Source organism: Penicillium robsamsonii (genome assembly GCF_028829455.1).
Source record: "Penicillium robsamsonii strain IBT 29466 chromosome Unknown utg000005l_segment0_segment0, whole genome shotgun sequence".
In the NCBI taxonomy this organism is placed as follows: domain Eukaryota; kingdom Fungi; phylum Ascomycota; class Eurotiomycetes; order Eurotiales; family Aspergillaceae; genus Penicillium; species Penicillium robsamsonii.
This window is the reverse complement of record NW_026643223.1, coordinates 1,067,416-1,081,932: the sequence shown is the minus strand read 5'-3', so window position 1 is coordinate 1,081,932 and position 14,517 is coordinate 1,067,416. Positions and strand designations below refer to the sequence as shown.

The 14,517-nt window shown below is 46.2% G+C and overlaps 2 protein-coding genes across 2 annotated transcripts; one reads left to right on the top strand and one right to left on the bottom strand.

Annotated features, from left to right (window-relative positions):
- Nucleotides 1–9,111: 9,111 nt before the first annotated feature.
- On the top strand, nucleotides 9,112–11,071 carry flbA (developmental regulator FlbA; the record flags this gene model as incomplete). The annotated part of the gene is made up of 2 exons (XM_057232706.1): nucleotides 9,112–9,534; nucleotides 9,596–11,071. 2 exons carry the CDS (start codon nucleotides 9,112–9,114, stop codon nucleotides 11,069–11,071), a joined length of 1,899 nt encoding a protein of 632 aa, XP_057082248.1.
- Nucleotides 11,072–12,803: 1,732 nt separating this feature from the next.
- N7447_008443 (RNA polymerase II accessory factor CDC73 family protein) lies at nucleotides 12,804–14,281 on the bottom strand (the record flags this gene model as incomplete). The annotated part of the gene is made up of 2 exons (XM_057232705.1): nucleotides 12,804–13,541; nucleotides 13,595–14,281. The coding sequence occupies 2 exons, from the start codon at nucleotides 14,279–14,281 to the stop codon at nucleotides 12,804–12,806; spliced, it is 1,425 nt and encodes a 474-aa protein (XP_057082247.1).
- Between the last annotated feature and the right edge of the window lie 236 nt (nucleotides 14,282–14,517).

The window sequence follows — 14,517 nt, the reverse complement described above, 5'->3', positions numbered from 1 at the left end:
TGGTTGCAGGGTTAACGGTGATCGGAGGGCTGTCTTGAGTCGGATGGTTATTCCTTCGAATGGGAGGCTTGGGTCGGCTATTAGGCCTTGGAGTCAATATCAGATATCCAAGATAATCTTCAACTTGTACTCCGGAAACATGTTTTCAATTTCCTTGCGACGATCATTATCAATCGGACAACTTCCGTCTCCACGTGGAGCAGAAAATGACGAGTATTCCGTATGGCCGAGGTATGTGGAATGGGCTGGTATCGATGGAGATAACTCGGTGAATAAGAAATGAGCAGCCTTCTCTGTCTTGACGAGAACATTGACCTTCGATTAGGTCGGGTATGGGGTATAGATCCCTGCGATGCCTCAAATCTGTACAAGTATCATATGCAACCCGTGCCCGTTGCGAGGTGCATGATTCTCGACATTATCTGCGTAAAGGTTGTTCGCGGAACTGTGATCATACCATGTGAGTAACCGACTAAGCCGGAATCATCATATCAACTGAGAATCCCCGCAACATCAACAAATTGAGTGAATCACTATGAAACAAAGCAGATCACTCTGCATCCATCAGGCCACATGGGTGTGAAACTCCAAGATTACGATGCAAGTCATTATTTAGTGAGTTTCAAGTCTTCGGCAACTACTCCAAGTCTGAATAGTGGGTCGGCTTGTACGGCCTTGCCGTGTCTTTTTAGTCTTTTTGGAATTTCGTTATAAATATTTTCTTCGAAGCTATTGATAAGCTCAAACACCCGCTTCATCTTCGTTGAACTGGGGAGCACTCCACTCGCCATTGGCCGAGATCGACATGATATTGGTTTTGGTGAAGAAGATTGTTTCCTAGTCATGGAATCCGAACTTGGAATCGAGCATGTATCTTATTGGCTGCGCCAGCAGCTTTTGTAGGTGATGTCCGGATTCAAAAAGATGGCTGGAAGATGGACGGCTGTCTGTTGTAGAATCTTTGGTATATTCTGACAGTGTGCTCGAGTCGAAGAGCGACCCAGTCCGTACATCAGCATTTGTTGTGTCGTGATGGTAGTAAGTTCCCTCTTCCACCCAGGACCACAAGAAAATACCACACCAAATAGCCCACAGAATGAAGGAGGCCTGCGGCGATGAATTCGGGATTTAGATATCGACGGCATCAAGCTTGTCATAAAGGGCGTCCTCCTTGTAATTTCCATCCCCCGTGGCTAGCTCTGCGAATTGGATTAGAGCCACGCTAGTCTAGGTGTTCAAAACATCTATCAGCACTGGTCTCTATGAAGCATTTGAGGGAGTAAGGAATCTTACATGGATCTCGCTGTCGTTGCAGCAATGTATCTACCCGGTAGCCAGGTTTACGTCGGCAGCAATCCAAATGGCCAATTCCAGGACATGAGGCTATAGAAATTGGTGGTCAACTACTGCTTTTCGCTCTTCTCTTTGATCATAGATATCTCAGGAGGACTTACTGTCTATCCATACGCTATGCAAGCAAGAAGATCGCCCCACGATGGTAAGATCGATGGTACATGGTACTAGGGGAAATGAGAAAGATGTCTTTCCGAGATGGTTTTGTATAGGGCCTTGTATGCCAAAAGGCTTGCTAATTCATTTGTAAAAAGGAGAAGGGGGAAGGGAGGTTTACAGGGAACCAGTACGTGCCTTCCTAAATTGTCACTTGCTCCTTTTATATTACATTTCTCTTGCTTTCATCTTATGAATATTTCTGATATACTGTAGCTTATATATTCCCAGTATCTGCCATGCAGATTTGCTTTTTCTCCCTAAATTTTTTAATGATCTTTAACTGTTTGATGGGTTAGGCTTCCAATATGAGGTCTAGTACCCAAGTAGGGCCTGTAGGTGTACCTGTCTGCGGCTAAATGGTCAAATCCACTAGGTATTTAGCACCGGCTGATATGTGAACCCTTAGGAAGTGAGGCAAGATCATGATGACTTAACAATGAGATAATTCCGATCTTCTTTATCTTCTCTTGATTTTGAAGGGTTCACTTATGGCTTCAACGTTATCCATATCTTGAAACCCCCAAGATGTTTGGAGATAACCTTTATCTGCCACCCTAAAGTACAGATATAGCGATGAACACGCGTGGCTTCACCGTAGCGTCTTTTCTACATACTATGCTGACCTCTTTATCAATATTATCTTGGTCTAAAACTCGCTCCGATTAACCGTTTAACGAGAAAATGCGTTGAATAACAAAAATAAAGCTGCAAAAAAAAAGTCTAAATAAAGACGATAACGAATTCTAACTTAGCGTACTTGAAGAGAAGTTATAGAAAGTAAAAAAGAACGTTACTATTGACAGCGGAAACTCTACAAAGAGGAGCGTTTCCTCGGTATAGGATCCATAAGGAAGTGCTATAATTCCTTACAGAGTAATCCTGGCTGGTATCTCCCGGGAAAGCTTGTTGAAGACTGTATTGTATTAGTAAAGGAAGTTATGGTGGGCGGGACTGTGCATGCTGTGAGAAACGTCAATTAACCACCAAAAATGGGCAAGGAATTGGGCGCTGTATTATTGAGTGTAGTTGCTGTATACACGACCGAGGGTTTGAGTTTACGGTAAAGGAGAAGAAAGACATCGATGATCGATTGCGCAAGCTGCTTTGGTCTAATAATCCTGACTTTCTTCTAAAGATGGCAAATGCGCACTGTTCGAAACCTCCGGTCTGGAAACTCAAGGTTAAGCACAAGGTCCAACAAGGCGTAGTTTGGTGATCATCGCCTTTGGCATTTGGTTGCTCTGCGTTTTATCGTCGCTTGATAGTGTCTTCCTAATGATACTTGCTTGCTTTGGCGGCTACGACATGGTTTACGAACAATAAGCGTGTTCTACGAAAAAAGTGTATTGTATGGATATCTTTTGTTTCTTTGAAGCATACTTGACTTGACTGCCCATTGTTTGGATGTACTACTGGAAGATAGTAAATGAGATCATGAAGTAGATCATGAATTGGAGAGTGAAATCTATGAAGACAGAGAGGTAAGGGACACATGCGGTTTTACGGTCGGCCGCTTATGGCTGAAGTCTTTTTTGGAGATTTCCCCTCTTATTGTTAGCCGCGAAACATAGAAAGTAGTAAATAACCTTGACCGTATACATAGATGACTTTCCTAGATATGACCAGTAATAACCTGGGATTTAGTTAGCCAGTCGGAATAACGTGTTATCTCACAGGCTAACCAGGTAGGGTTGTAGCTGCATATGTAACTCGGCTGTTCTCTCTGTCACCGGTGTTTTGCCGATCTGCCACGTGGACTTGAAGGTCCTTTTGTTCCCGTGTGGCTCTTCTGCCGTGTCTGAAGGTGGAGTTGTACGGTCGATGTATGGATATGGAGGATATTGTACATTAAAATGGAAACACCCATCCGAAAGGGGGGTTTCTTTCTCTTTTTCGAGTTTATTCTTACTATATACATCATAAACCAGATACAAGTAGATCCAATATGAAACTCTTATGAAACTATTCTATATACAATATACCTTGTATTGTTTCTCGTTAATAAATACTTAATTGGCTCGATGCATCTTAAGTAATCCTTAGTGCCATAGTTCACCCTTGCCAAGCCTTCCTCGGGCATACCCTGAGATCAGTAGGATTTTCAGGAACAGAAAACCACAAAGAAGAAATGGCCAGAAACAAGGTTCTTGCAATATATTGGCCCCTTAATCAACAGAAAGGGGAGAAACAGGCGAAGGCATTTGTCTGAACCATGGAATAATTCAAAACGTGGCTTCTTAGCGTCTTCTAGAATCCTTCTAGAAGGCTTCTAGCGTTTCAAATGTTTTCGCACCGGAGTTCGCCGTCCCAGTTCGGCCGGGACTGTACCATGGATGTTACTATGTTACATGATTCAAGTCACATTAAAGTCTTAGTCTATGTTGTAAACCATTCAAAGTCAATGACGTGATCACTACCGCACTATCTGTTTTCAGCAAGTGGAGTGAACCAAATTCTTCGTATTTTATATGGTATCATATACGCGTATAACAAACACGGGCAAAAGGGACGTTACCACAAACGGCCTAAACGACCTCGGGAGTACGATATGTACAATTAGGTAATCATCTCGATTTAACTATGTGAGCACAAGGTTCTATGTACTTCACCACATGGAAGATCCTCCCTTATCTACTCCGAATATACCCGCTAATCAGTGTTTCTTACCGACTCGCAATATCTCTCCATTGGGATGTGCGAGAACTGATCATCGAGTCCGAGCGAGTCAAAAGTACACCAAAGCCAAATCTGACGGTTCCAAGAAATGAGCATCAGCTCGGCTACTCCGTACTCCGTACAGTGCCAGGGGATACAGGGTACATATGTACCATCTCCCCCTGCGTGCTACTGAATAGGCAAGAGATCAGATGAGGCTCTGTTCACATAGTGCTGCGTGCACGGGAGTCCACTAGTGTTTTCGCTAGTCTCGCAAGGAGAGTTTCTGTCAATCAGGCTCTTTATCAGGATTGTCATCCCAGCAAAAACATGGCTGGGTTACGGGAACAAAGGTCGCTGCGCAAGCCACATGGCTCCCGAATACGGGGTCACACCTATGAAAATAGGTAGACATATTGCGTACAAGTTACGGCCTACTGTGACTGTGGGATGATCAGATCTGTGCTCAAGGTCTAAATTATCGACCACTCCGGTATTCCACGTGGCAACCTCAGCTATACTTCCCCCACATTCGTAGCTCCGGGAACTTCGGCCTCTACAATGTGATACATCGTCTCAGAATAGTATTAGCCTTGTCCACATTTGGACGGCTGATGGGGTATCAGCAGTGAAGATCGATCCTATAATTACAGATTGGGTTGATTTTCGATTGCCTAGAACATCTCAAGGTGCCTTAGTCTACGATGTACATCAAGGGGGCGCCGCCAGGCGAAGACCGAGATCCGTCTAGGCCTTTATTTACCCCCTGCTCACCTGGTCCATGTCGAAATACGGAATTTCATCTGCCAACCAAGGCTTACCAGATTAGAGTTTAGCATGGTCAGCCCGTCTAAGGAGCATCGGAGCATAGTTCGAATCCCAATCGCGCAAGCCACATTCCTACAAAAATGTGAACCTATTTCTCGGATGTTGGTTCCCTGGATTCCATAGAGATCTGCATACAACCATGCCGTTCGAAGTATGTATGAAGTACATCTGCTATATGCAGGGACCCTCGAACAGGTAAGGAGGTGATAATGTTGGAGACCAAGTTGCCTATACTCCCCAAGTACGGAGTATACAATATGAGAATCCTTCTATATTTTTAGCCAAGGTATGCCCCAGAGCTACCTAACTAACTAATATACATAAGCTTTCTATTTGTGCGGATCGCCACCTAGCCTGACTCTGAACGAAGGATGCAAACTTGTCCTGAAAAGGGTAGGGTTGGCTTCTTGGCTGCTGATTCTTTTTGATTGACTAGCTCTTTTGAGCTTGCATGACTCGTAAGGTTTGGTGTCAAAATGTCTATCCACATTCCGAAATTACATTTATATTATATGCATCTGCGTGGTGCTTTTACCCCTGAGCAATTCAAGCCTGCAGGAATCCTTTGTCGCGTGGCCATCAGGGATGTTGACATTTAGAAAAATACAATACATGTGGCATAAATTACAGGTAATATGGATACAATAATACTAATACTTTAACTGAGATCAACAATATCGCTAGAGTCTCATTCGTCTCATATCTCTACTGTTATGTCTGACCGCAACTTTAGAACTCTGAACAGGAAAATCTCCGTGAGCCGATCTGTTAGTGGGCCTCAATTTTGGATAGCTTCAACCCACAACCCACTTCAACATGCTAGGCGGAATAAAGCGACAAGGATAGTATCCACCATCTTCTCTTCGAGTCTAGCGTCTCACAATAATGGATCTGATATGCAAGCGCTAATTGTATTGAAAGTAACCTATTTATGTATCGTCCATACAGTACCAAGTACACAGCTATCGAATTGCTCGCCAACCTTCTCCTTAAATTGATCAGCTATGTCCTCCGTAGTGAACTCAGACTCCTTGAAACCAACCCCAAACCCCGTCTATCTCAATGTAGAGCCGCACGGAAGTAATTTGACCCAAATCAGCTTTGCTCGTACACAGGGCTGAGCCAAGATTTTTTGACCGGGGACCCCTTTTTGGCCCCCAATTTCGTCACCTGAGCTGCCCCTGTTGGGATGAGAAACTGTTTTGCTTCTCTCTATTACAATATCCACGTGGCCGTTCGATCGTGTTATTGTGATCGATCGTAGTCGATAGATCTCAACAGTTTAAAGGCGATATGACATGTCGCTTATTGGAATGTTCTTATCCGCTTCCAAGATTTTTCTCTGCTGTGATGTAGAATGTCATTCGATCTGCGCTATCCAATTTAACTTTCGTTGGCTAATCTCGTCTTGCGGGGGAGCCAATCTCGTATCATATGCTATGCAATCATTGGAGTATCTTTGCTTAATATGGCTCGATGGCCGTGCCTGGGCGGTCTAGTTCAAACCTTTTTTTTTGGATTTTGAAGATAGAGGTACTAGTAATGTTGTTCCGCGCACTATACTGCCTGTCTAGGTAAGGTCGTCCGGCACCTAGCGGATGAAACTCGCATTGACGTTTGGTATTTGCTGTTTCCCGTGACCTATTCCGGGAGGTTTGGTTGGCCAGCCTTGTTTTCTTAGTGAGCACTGCCTCTGGAAGTCTCGCTGACGTGTCTGATAGCTCCTAAACAGGGCATTGAACAGCTTTCCTGAAACCCTCTATTGAAAGCATGGTTCATGCAGGTGAAAACCTTGGGGCCATCTTTGTGTTGCCCGTGTTGGGGGCGATGTCTCAACGAATAACAGGTGTAGGATGAGGCTCTCGTGTTGGCCGTTAGCATAAGCTCGCCGAGGTTGGACGGACATGGAATTGCCAGCCTGCCTCTCGCGTATTGGTCCCCTCGTATAACAAGAGGCTATAGATGAATAACGAAATTGACGATCATGATCCCCAGAGCTTAGCGGGGGGATATTATACTGGGGGCGCGTATTTATGGTTGGTGTCAAATTGTTCAGGGGCGGTAAAACCCCGTATTTTCGCAAAAATCTGACACGAGTAAGGTGAAACTCCAGGAACATACACGAACCAGAACCGTTGGTAAGCCAGGCTTAAAATCTTGGAATTAATTGGCGATAGCTCCCCGTGGCCCCGTAACTTCAGACTTTCAGGGGAAAGATTCGCGAGACTGCGCCTCCCTCTAGGCGCAAAACAGTAAGAGGGGGATTTGGCGGTCAGACGCTAAGCATCGCTCTCCACGTGTGCCCACGTGGGACCACATGGGTTATGTGCACGAAAGGAAAAGAAGACGCTTAGAATCGCCATGGAAGCCTGGAGATTACTTTTCCTTTTTATTTTAACTGTTTACCGCCTTGATGTTTTCAGGTTACACGCAAGGTCCTCAAAAAGGAAATACCCCTCCCCCCACTATGAATGATTTGACCTCGTGCAAGTATACATTATATAAAATATATGTCTCATCCTTTTAGAAAATATGTAGTTTCATATTTACAGGATCCAAGCTTACCTAGGTATATGCAAGTCAAATTACGAAACATTAGATAAAACAGAGAGAGAAAGCGTTCCACGGTTTCTTGATTGCCCCACCATTGGATCGAAGAAGTGGGGGTTCCGATTGCGACACTCCGTACTTCGTTCTTTGTAGGACGTTTCTGATCTGGAGATGATGTAAAGTGATGCCCACTCTTCGGCATCAGTTCGGATGTACAATTTCCATAGAAAACGTTTATTTATTTTCCGAGGCTCAGAGTGGGCCAATGTTTAGGAATAAGCACAAAAAAGCCCCGTTGTCATCTACATAGATTGCAATGGTTTGCCACTCGATAAGGTTAATTAACAGGACTTCCATGGTAGTGATGATACGTAGTTATATCTTTCGACCTCCCAAGATTGGAACATATCATATCGATATAACCTTAGATTTCAGACTTCCAATGTGTCAGCAAGTATTCCCACGTGGACTCAAGCTTTCCATTGGTTATCTTGCCATCGAGCTTATGCATGAGATGGCATGGATCTTATGGTTGTCTGTCGTTGAACATCCAAGTACCAAGATATATAATATAGATGCATATGTACATATGTAGCACTGAAGATTCCGATCTGGATTTACCCGTTATTACTCCGAGGCATGTCAAAAACAGAGCTCTAGTCCCAAGTCAGTAAAGGTCGCGACTCAGACAGGGGTGGACAATGAAACGGCTTGGGTATTTCACTAGGTGCTCTGTATTACTGTTACGGTATCACGATCGGCGGATCTGTTCGGTCTTTGCAACATCCAAATCAATGAAATCATTGAAAACGACGATCCATTTTAATTGTTCCCCCCCCTGGTAGGCTCCATTTGGAAGTACCAATATAGATAGACAGACTACTGCCATATGGAGTATATGTGGACTATAAAATCCAAGATTCGCATATGCTATTAAGGTGCCTATATTCTATATAGTTACCTATGGAGTAGATAGATGCACATAGATAGAAAAGACAAGTATACAATACCCCCCAGTACCCACCGATCTTCATGGCCCACGTTGTTTGGATGCAGGCCAAACTCTTTCGGGGCTCACGCGTGGCTGTGGATCATAGGCTGACAGGCTGAATGGTTCTATTTCTTTTTTTTTTCATTTCTTTTTTCGGTTTTCTTTTTCTCTTTTTCCTTTTTTTTTTCATTTCTTTCTCATTTCTTTTTCCTATTTGTATTTTTTTGGGTAAAATAAATTCATTTTCTCTTCCCGTTCTCTCTCCCCCCCTTTAGACCCATTCTCTTACTCCTTTTCTTATTCAAATTGATTCAGGAAAAAAAAAATAGGAAATTGTGTATAATTTCCTTCTGTCCCCCCCCCCTTCTTACACCCTTTTTTCCATTTTTATCTTCGAAGAGTTTAGTCTCTTAATAAAACCTTTTTTTTTTTTTTTTTCTTTTTTTTTTTTTTTCCAATTTACCCTTTTTTTTTTTTTCCAGAATTCCCATGTTTTTTTCCGGTATCAGGTGTTTGGCATAACCCACTTTTTTTTCTTTCCCTCTGGTTCAACCCGAAAGACTCAAAACCATTCAATGCCAACCCAACCCGGGAGCCACAGCCGAGAAGATTCTCCTTCAGTTCCTTATTCTGATTTTGGCGGCTCTATCTCCCGCAATCGTCGCTCTTTCGCTGCACTAGCTCACAAGACCTACGCTTTTGCTAGTCTATCTAGTACACTACGTTCCTCGACTTCATACAGTAGTCTGTCGAGACCGAAGCTCTCCGCCCCTGTGACCCCACCATTTGACGGAGACACCTACGTGCAATTGACCGGAACTTCACGCCCTTCTTCTCCGGCCTTGGTCGACAACCCTCCTAATTCGCTTTTAAAGCGTCGTTTGACTATTCGTCTTCCTACACCTCCAGAAACCCGCCCTTCCCCGCCCGAACCCAAAATGCATCAGACGTCGTCAAGGTTATTGCGCATGACGGAGGATGAGCGCCCCTTCACCAAGGTAGGTTGCAACACAAATGAACGGGAAAGAAACATTGGAACAATTGGGCTGATTTGCGCAGGATTTCATGGACTTGTTCTCCACATTGATGGTCAGCTTGAAGTTGGATTCGCACCGCGTTCGTTTCACAAGATATGACCACACATTCACCTCAGAAGAGGCCGTCAACAATTTGGGCTCCCTCAAGTTCTCCCAGTCCAACCGCATGCCCGATCCAAAAGACCCCTCCCGCATCGTCACCACCACCACAACCACCACTTTCTCCATGGCCAAGGAAATGGCCCGATCCGTCTGCCAGCGGTTTGTCGATGCGCGCTTCATTGAATCCGTCGACGGCAAAGCGCTTTTGATCTTCCCGCTTAAGGGCGCCCTCTTCCAGCTTACCCCGAAGGGAATCAACATCTTGCAGCGTTTCTGCCAGCGGAACGGCATTACCGCCCGTCACGTGATGGATGTACTAGAGTCGCCGCGCAATACCATGCAGCTGGTGAACCTAGAGCGTGATACGGATAGCGATAAGCTGTCCCATGATCGCGCGACGATTGAGGTGATCTTCCGCCGCTTTGCTGGTCAGGATGGGCCGAACGTGAAGAGTAGTATCTCAACCTCGGATTCGGACTCCCTTAGTGATTACACCAACGGTCTCGTTGGTGTGAAGGTCGCCCGGGAGCGGAAGCTTCTGGATGGAAAGGTCTATAGCAACACATTCACTGGAAAGGCATCGGTGGACTGGTTGATGGATTGTTCAACCACCATCGAGCGCCGGGAGACCTGCTTGATCTCCGAGCTGTTCCTCAAGTACGGCCTGATCACTATGATCCAAGACGACAAACAATACCCCGATGTCGGCACCAATGCTCATTTCCAGCCTTCCAAGTATGCCATCTACGGTATCACCGAGCGCGGACAGCGCGTATGTGGATGGATTGCGCGCGAGAAGACCCGCGAGGTTGCGACGACATATGACAGTCGTGGTATGCCGCGCGACTCGAATAACGCCCGGTTGACCCATATCCTTCAGGATCCCGCTCTGCGCTTGCTTTTCCGTGAATTCCTGCGCTACTCGCTGTGCGAAGAGAACTTGTCTTTCTACCTCGATGTCTCAGAATTCACTGCCAACTACCACAAGGCCGAGAAGATGGGTACATTCAACAAGGTCGACTCGGTGCGGGAAACTCTGGCCGCAGCATATGGACTGTACAACGCGTTTTTGGCTCCCGGCTCACCATGCGAGCTGAACATCGACCACGCGCTCCGCAACAGCCTCGCTAGTCGCATGACCAAGGCCGTGGGAGACGACGAGTCCATGTTCAAGAGTCTTCAAGAAGTGGTGCACCTGTTCGAGCTTGCTCAAACTTCCGTCTTTAAGCTGATGTCAAGCGACTCCGTCCCCAAGTTTCTGCGCGACCCCAAATACTCCGTTGTTCTTCAAGAACATGACGTGGACATCATGGGAGGCTCTCGTTCATACTCGCCCACACCAGTTGCGCCGCCCGCAATCCCAGAACGCAGCATGAGCCGCTCTACACGCGCCTGACAACCACCGCCCACAAGCATTGATATAGTCCGCAACCCATTCGAAGACGAGTCGTATCACTGCGATTCCGATTCTTCATGAGCCCCTTTTCGGTGCATTACAGCTGCCCGAACGAATTCAACACCCGCAGTCCAGCATCAGCATTCGAACTCCCTCAAGGCACAGATCGAATCTATCCACTCTGCAATCCCGCACTCATGCTTGTGGCTCCAATACGGAAACCCGCTCCCCTCACCCTATATAAAAGGGGGACATTAAATATCCGGTCGACCTTGAGACCCGATTTCATCAATCTCGTCACGATCGTTTCCGACCACGAAGTTCCTTACTCTCTCCTCCGCATGCAGTCCAGCACTGTCTGGCTGCCAAATCCATTTTTCCTTTTTTAATCCACGAGATTCCCCCACTCCGAAAGACGTTATGATCGATGGCTCATGTTATAGAGAAGGCCGGAACTGGAAAATATTTGTAATATTTGGATGGCATTGCTTTTGTTTTATTTTTTTCCCCTTTATATTCCCTTATTCATTCGCATTCCTTTACTCATTCGCATTTTCCCTCTTCCCCAGGGAAGTGTTGAAAGGGAAAGATTCAGACACAGAAAAACAAAAAACAACATTGAAAACATGAAAGATTGGAGGCTGTTTCTTTTTCTTTTTCAGCATCTGACACGGCGTTCCTTGCATGTCCTTTTTCCTATCTCTTTTCTCTCCATACAACTCATTTTTTCTGCATTTCTTTTGATCTCTTCATTTGAGCATGTCATATGATTCCATATCTCTTTTTCTTTTCTATCTCGATTTTCATTTCCCGTGAGTCGTTGTTTTCCTTAAGTTCCTGCATCGTTTTACCCGGGCACAGCGAGTGAGTTCTGGTCTGCTTGTGTATGTCATACTATTCTTCTATTGCAATTTGCAATGGACATGATCTTATATTCTCATATCTTTCGAGTAAATGGTCTTTGAAGTTTATGCAGATGCTGTGTTTTAGACAAGGAGTATTCAGCCCCTTTAGAATGTCCTTGCTACGGATTATATCCCAGCCACAGTGCCGGTCAACAGCGGAAATATCCTGGAAAGGTCGTTTTCACGAAGCCTCTTCTTTCTCCCGTCTACCTATGTTGTATAAAGCTATAACGCTACTATAGTGAATATCTTAAAAGATATCCAAACAGAATATCTGACAAGACCACCAAGGGCAGACTATGTCAGGGACCTGTTTAAAGCCTATCAATGGGTGCGTTTATGGTATGCACAACTTCAACGCCTGAAAGTATGACCATTATTGGGTATTACCCCATTTAAACTGTGTCTAATCGGGGCCCTTCTATAGCAGGATTCATCCCCTCTAGATGGGCTCGCTGCTTTTACAAGGTCTACATGTTCAGACATGTCAACCGACACCGTACAGCACTCCCAACTCCTACAAGTACGAGTAGTTTGTTTGCCAAGTCCTCCCCGACTATAACACAACCTGAACAATACTCGACTGTGACATGCATAAGTCCTAGTTACAGACTGAAATCTCAGATGGATTCTTTGTGGCCAGATCAGCCATACATACATAGAACATTATAAGAACAAAAAGAAAGACAACCACAACGCCTAGAACTGCGCCTTGAATGCCGATGGTCATCATATTCTTGGAAAATTGAGGGTATTGAGAGAACAAGATGAAGATGTCAGGAAATCGAGAAAGAGAACCAAGACAGACCAAAATAAAAAGAAAAAGTCTACTTAGTTCCCCATCCACGAAGTCTCATACCCTCCTCAATAGCAGTCCAAATACCCTCAACAACCTCGCGATCCCGCCAGCGCCCACCGCCATGAACACCATTCTTCTCATCCCAACGCTCAACAGCAAAAGTCTCAACACCACGACCCCAGCCCTTAACCTGGGCGGGGACGTCCTCACCACGCCACCCGATATACACACCGGTAGCGTGTTTGAATAGCTCCGGCGGCGAAGACCACTTGTACGACTTGAACTGCCAGGTCTGGCCGGTAGTGAAGACAGCGACGAGTCGGTTCCAGTACTCTGGTTTGAAATTGGTTGTGCCATCAACGACGATGAACTTGGTCGGACGTGTTGGTTTTCCGCCCGCGCGGGAGCTTGAGCTCGCGCTGGGGTTCGAGGCGTCGCCGTTGAGGCGGAGAGGTCGCTCTAGCTTCACGAGATTGGCGTCTGTGGCGCTTGAGAGGGTTGGGTGGTCCGGTGGTACGAAAATGCCTTCTTCGAGGAAGGATTTAACATTCGACATACGGATGAGGGATGAAGCGGAGGGTGAGATTAGGATGATTGGGTCGGGGCGGGAGTGGGAGGAGCTAGACTTGCGCGATGGCACCATTGAGAGACCGGCTGACGGGGCCGGGATGGAGCCCTTGCTGCCTGGTTTAGCGCTTGGCTGGCCTGGTCGACTGCGGTTACGGTCGAGGAATAACTCGGCGCTCTTGCGAACGTGTGAGAAGTCCTTGGGGATTGAAGTTAGCTTGGGTCTAGCGTATCGCGTCTAGAGCAACTCACTGTGGGCTTGATTCCACGCAGCACTGTATTGCGGTCGCCGGTTTTGCGCTCCCCGTTGTAAATCTCCTGTAGTCGAGGGTCAATCTGCTTTTGTGGGCGGCCAAGTTGAGTTCCAGGCTGGGCTGCTCCTGCAGCTCCACTGGGGACGGAGGTGACGCCGCCAATTGAACCGGCGGCAATTCCGGCGGCATTACCAGCCTGCGTAACACCTGCAGCCGAGGCGGCGGCTTCAGCAGCGGCAGCAGCACCCTCGAGGGGTTTGATATGTTCGCTGTCGTCGGAGGCACCCTCTAGCCAGGTGAAAAGGTCAAGGCGTTCGAGGAAAATAAGAATCTGGACACTTTCTTCCTTCTCACCCTCTTTCGTCTGCTGCTTCAGCGCTTCGTTGAATTCCTGCGCCTTGGCGATGTACTCTGGAATGGCGACATCTTTGTTCTGCCAGGCAAAAAGGATACTGCGCAAGTCAACAGGGGATTTGGTAGATGCCGAGATGAATCGTGTGAGGGTTGACAAAGCGATTGTCCGAGGAGTTGGTTGGGCGAAGTAGAGATGTGTGGCTTTGGCCAGGTCGTCTGTGGCAGATTGATCGGAGAGCTCAGACGAGGTCGTCGGTGTTGGGAGGTTGCCAGAGGCAATCGCACGTCGGAGTGACAGGAGAGGATCTTGGAGTGCGGCATCGGTTGCCATTGTTGTAGATAGGGCAGTGGCCCTTGGTTGCAGCAGTTTTATGTAAGAAAGATGCCGGGGCTGGGATTGAAGAACGCGCATTTGGAGTCGAAGCTCCGCAGAATGCACGTGACACGGTATCACCAATCCATTTCAAGTCTGACTTTTTACATACTTCAAAAAAAGAATGATCTAAATAAAACATTCTCATAAAGAAATATCTGCCATTTGATTCTATTCACCACACTTTGTCTTCG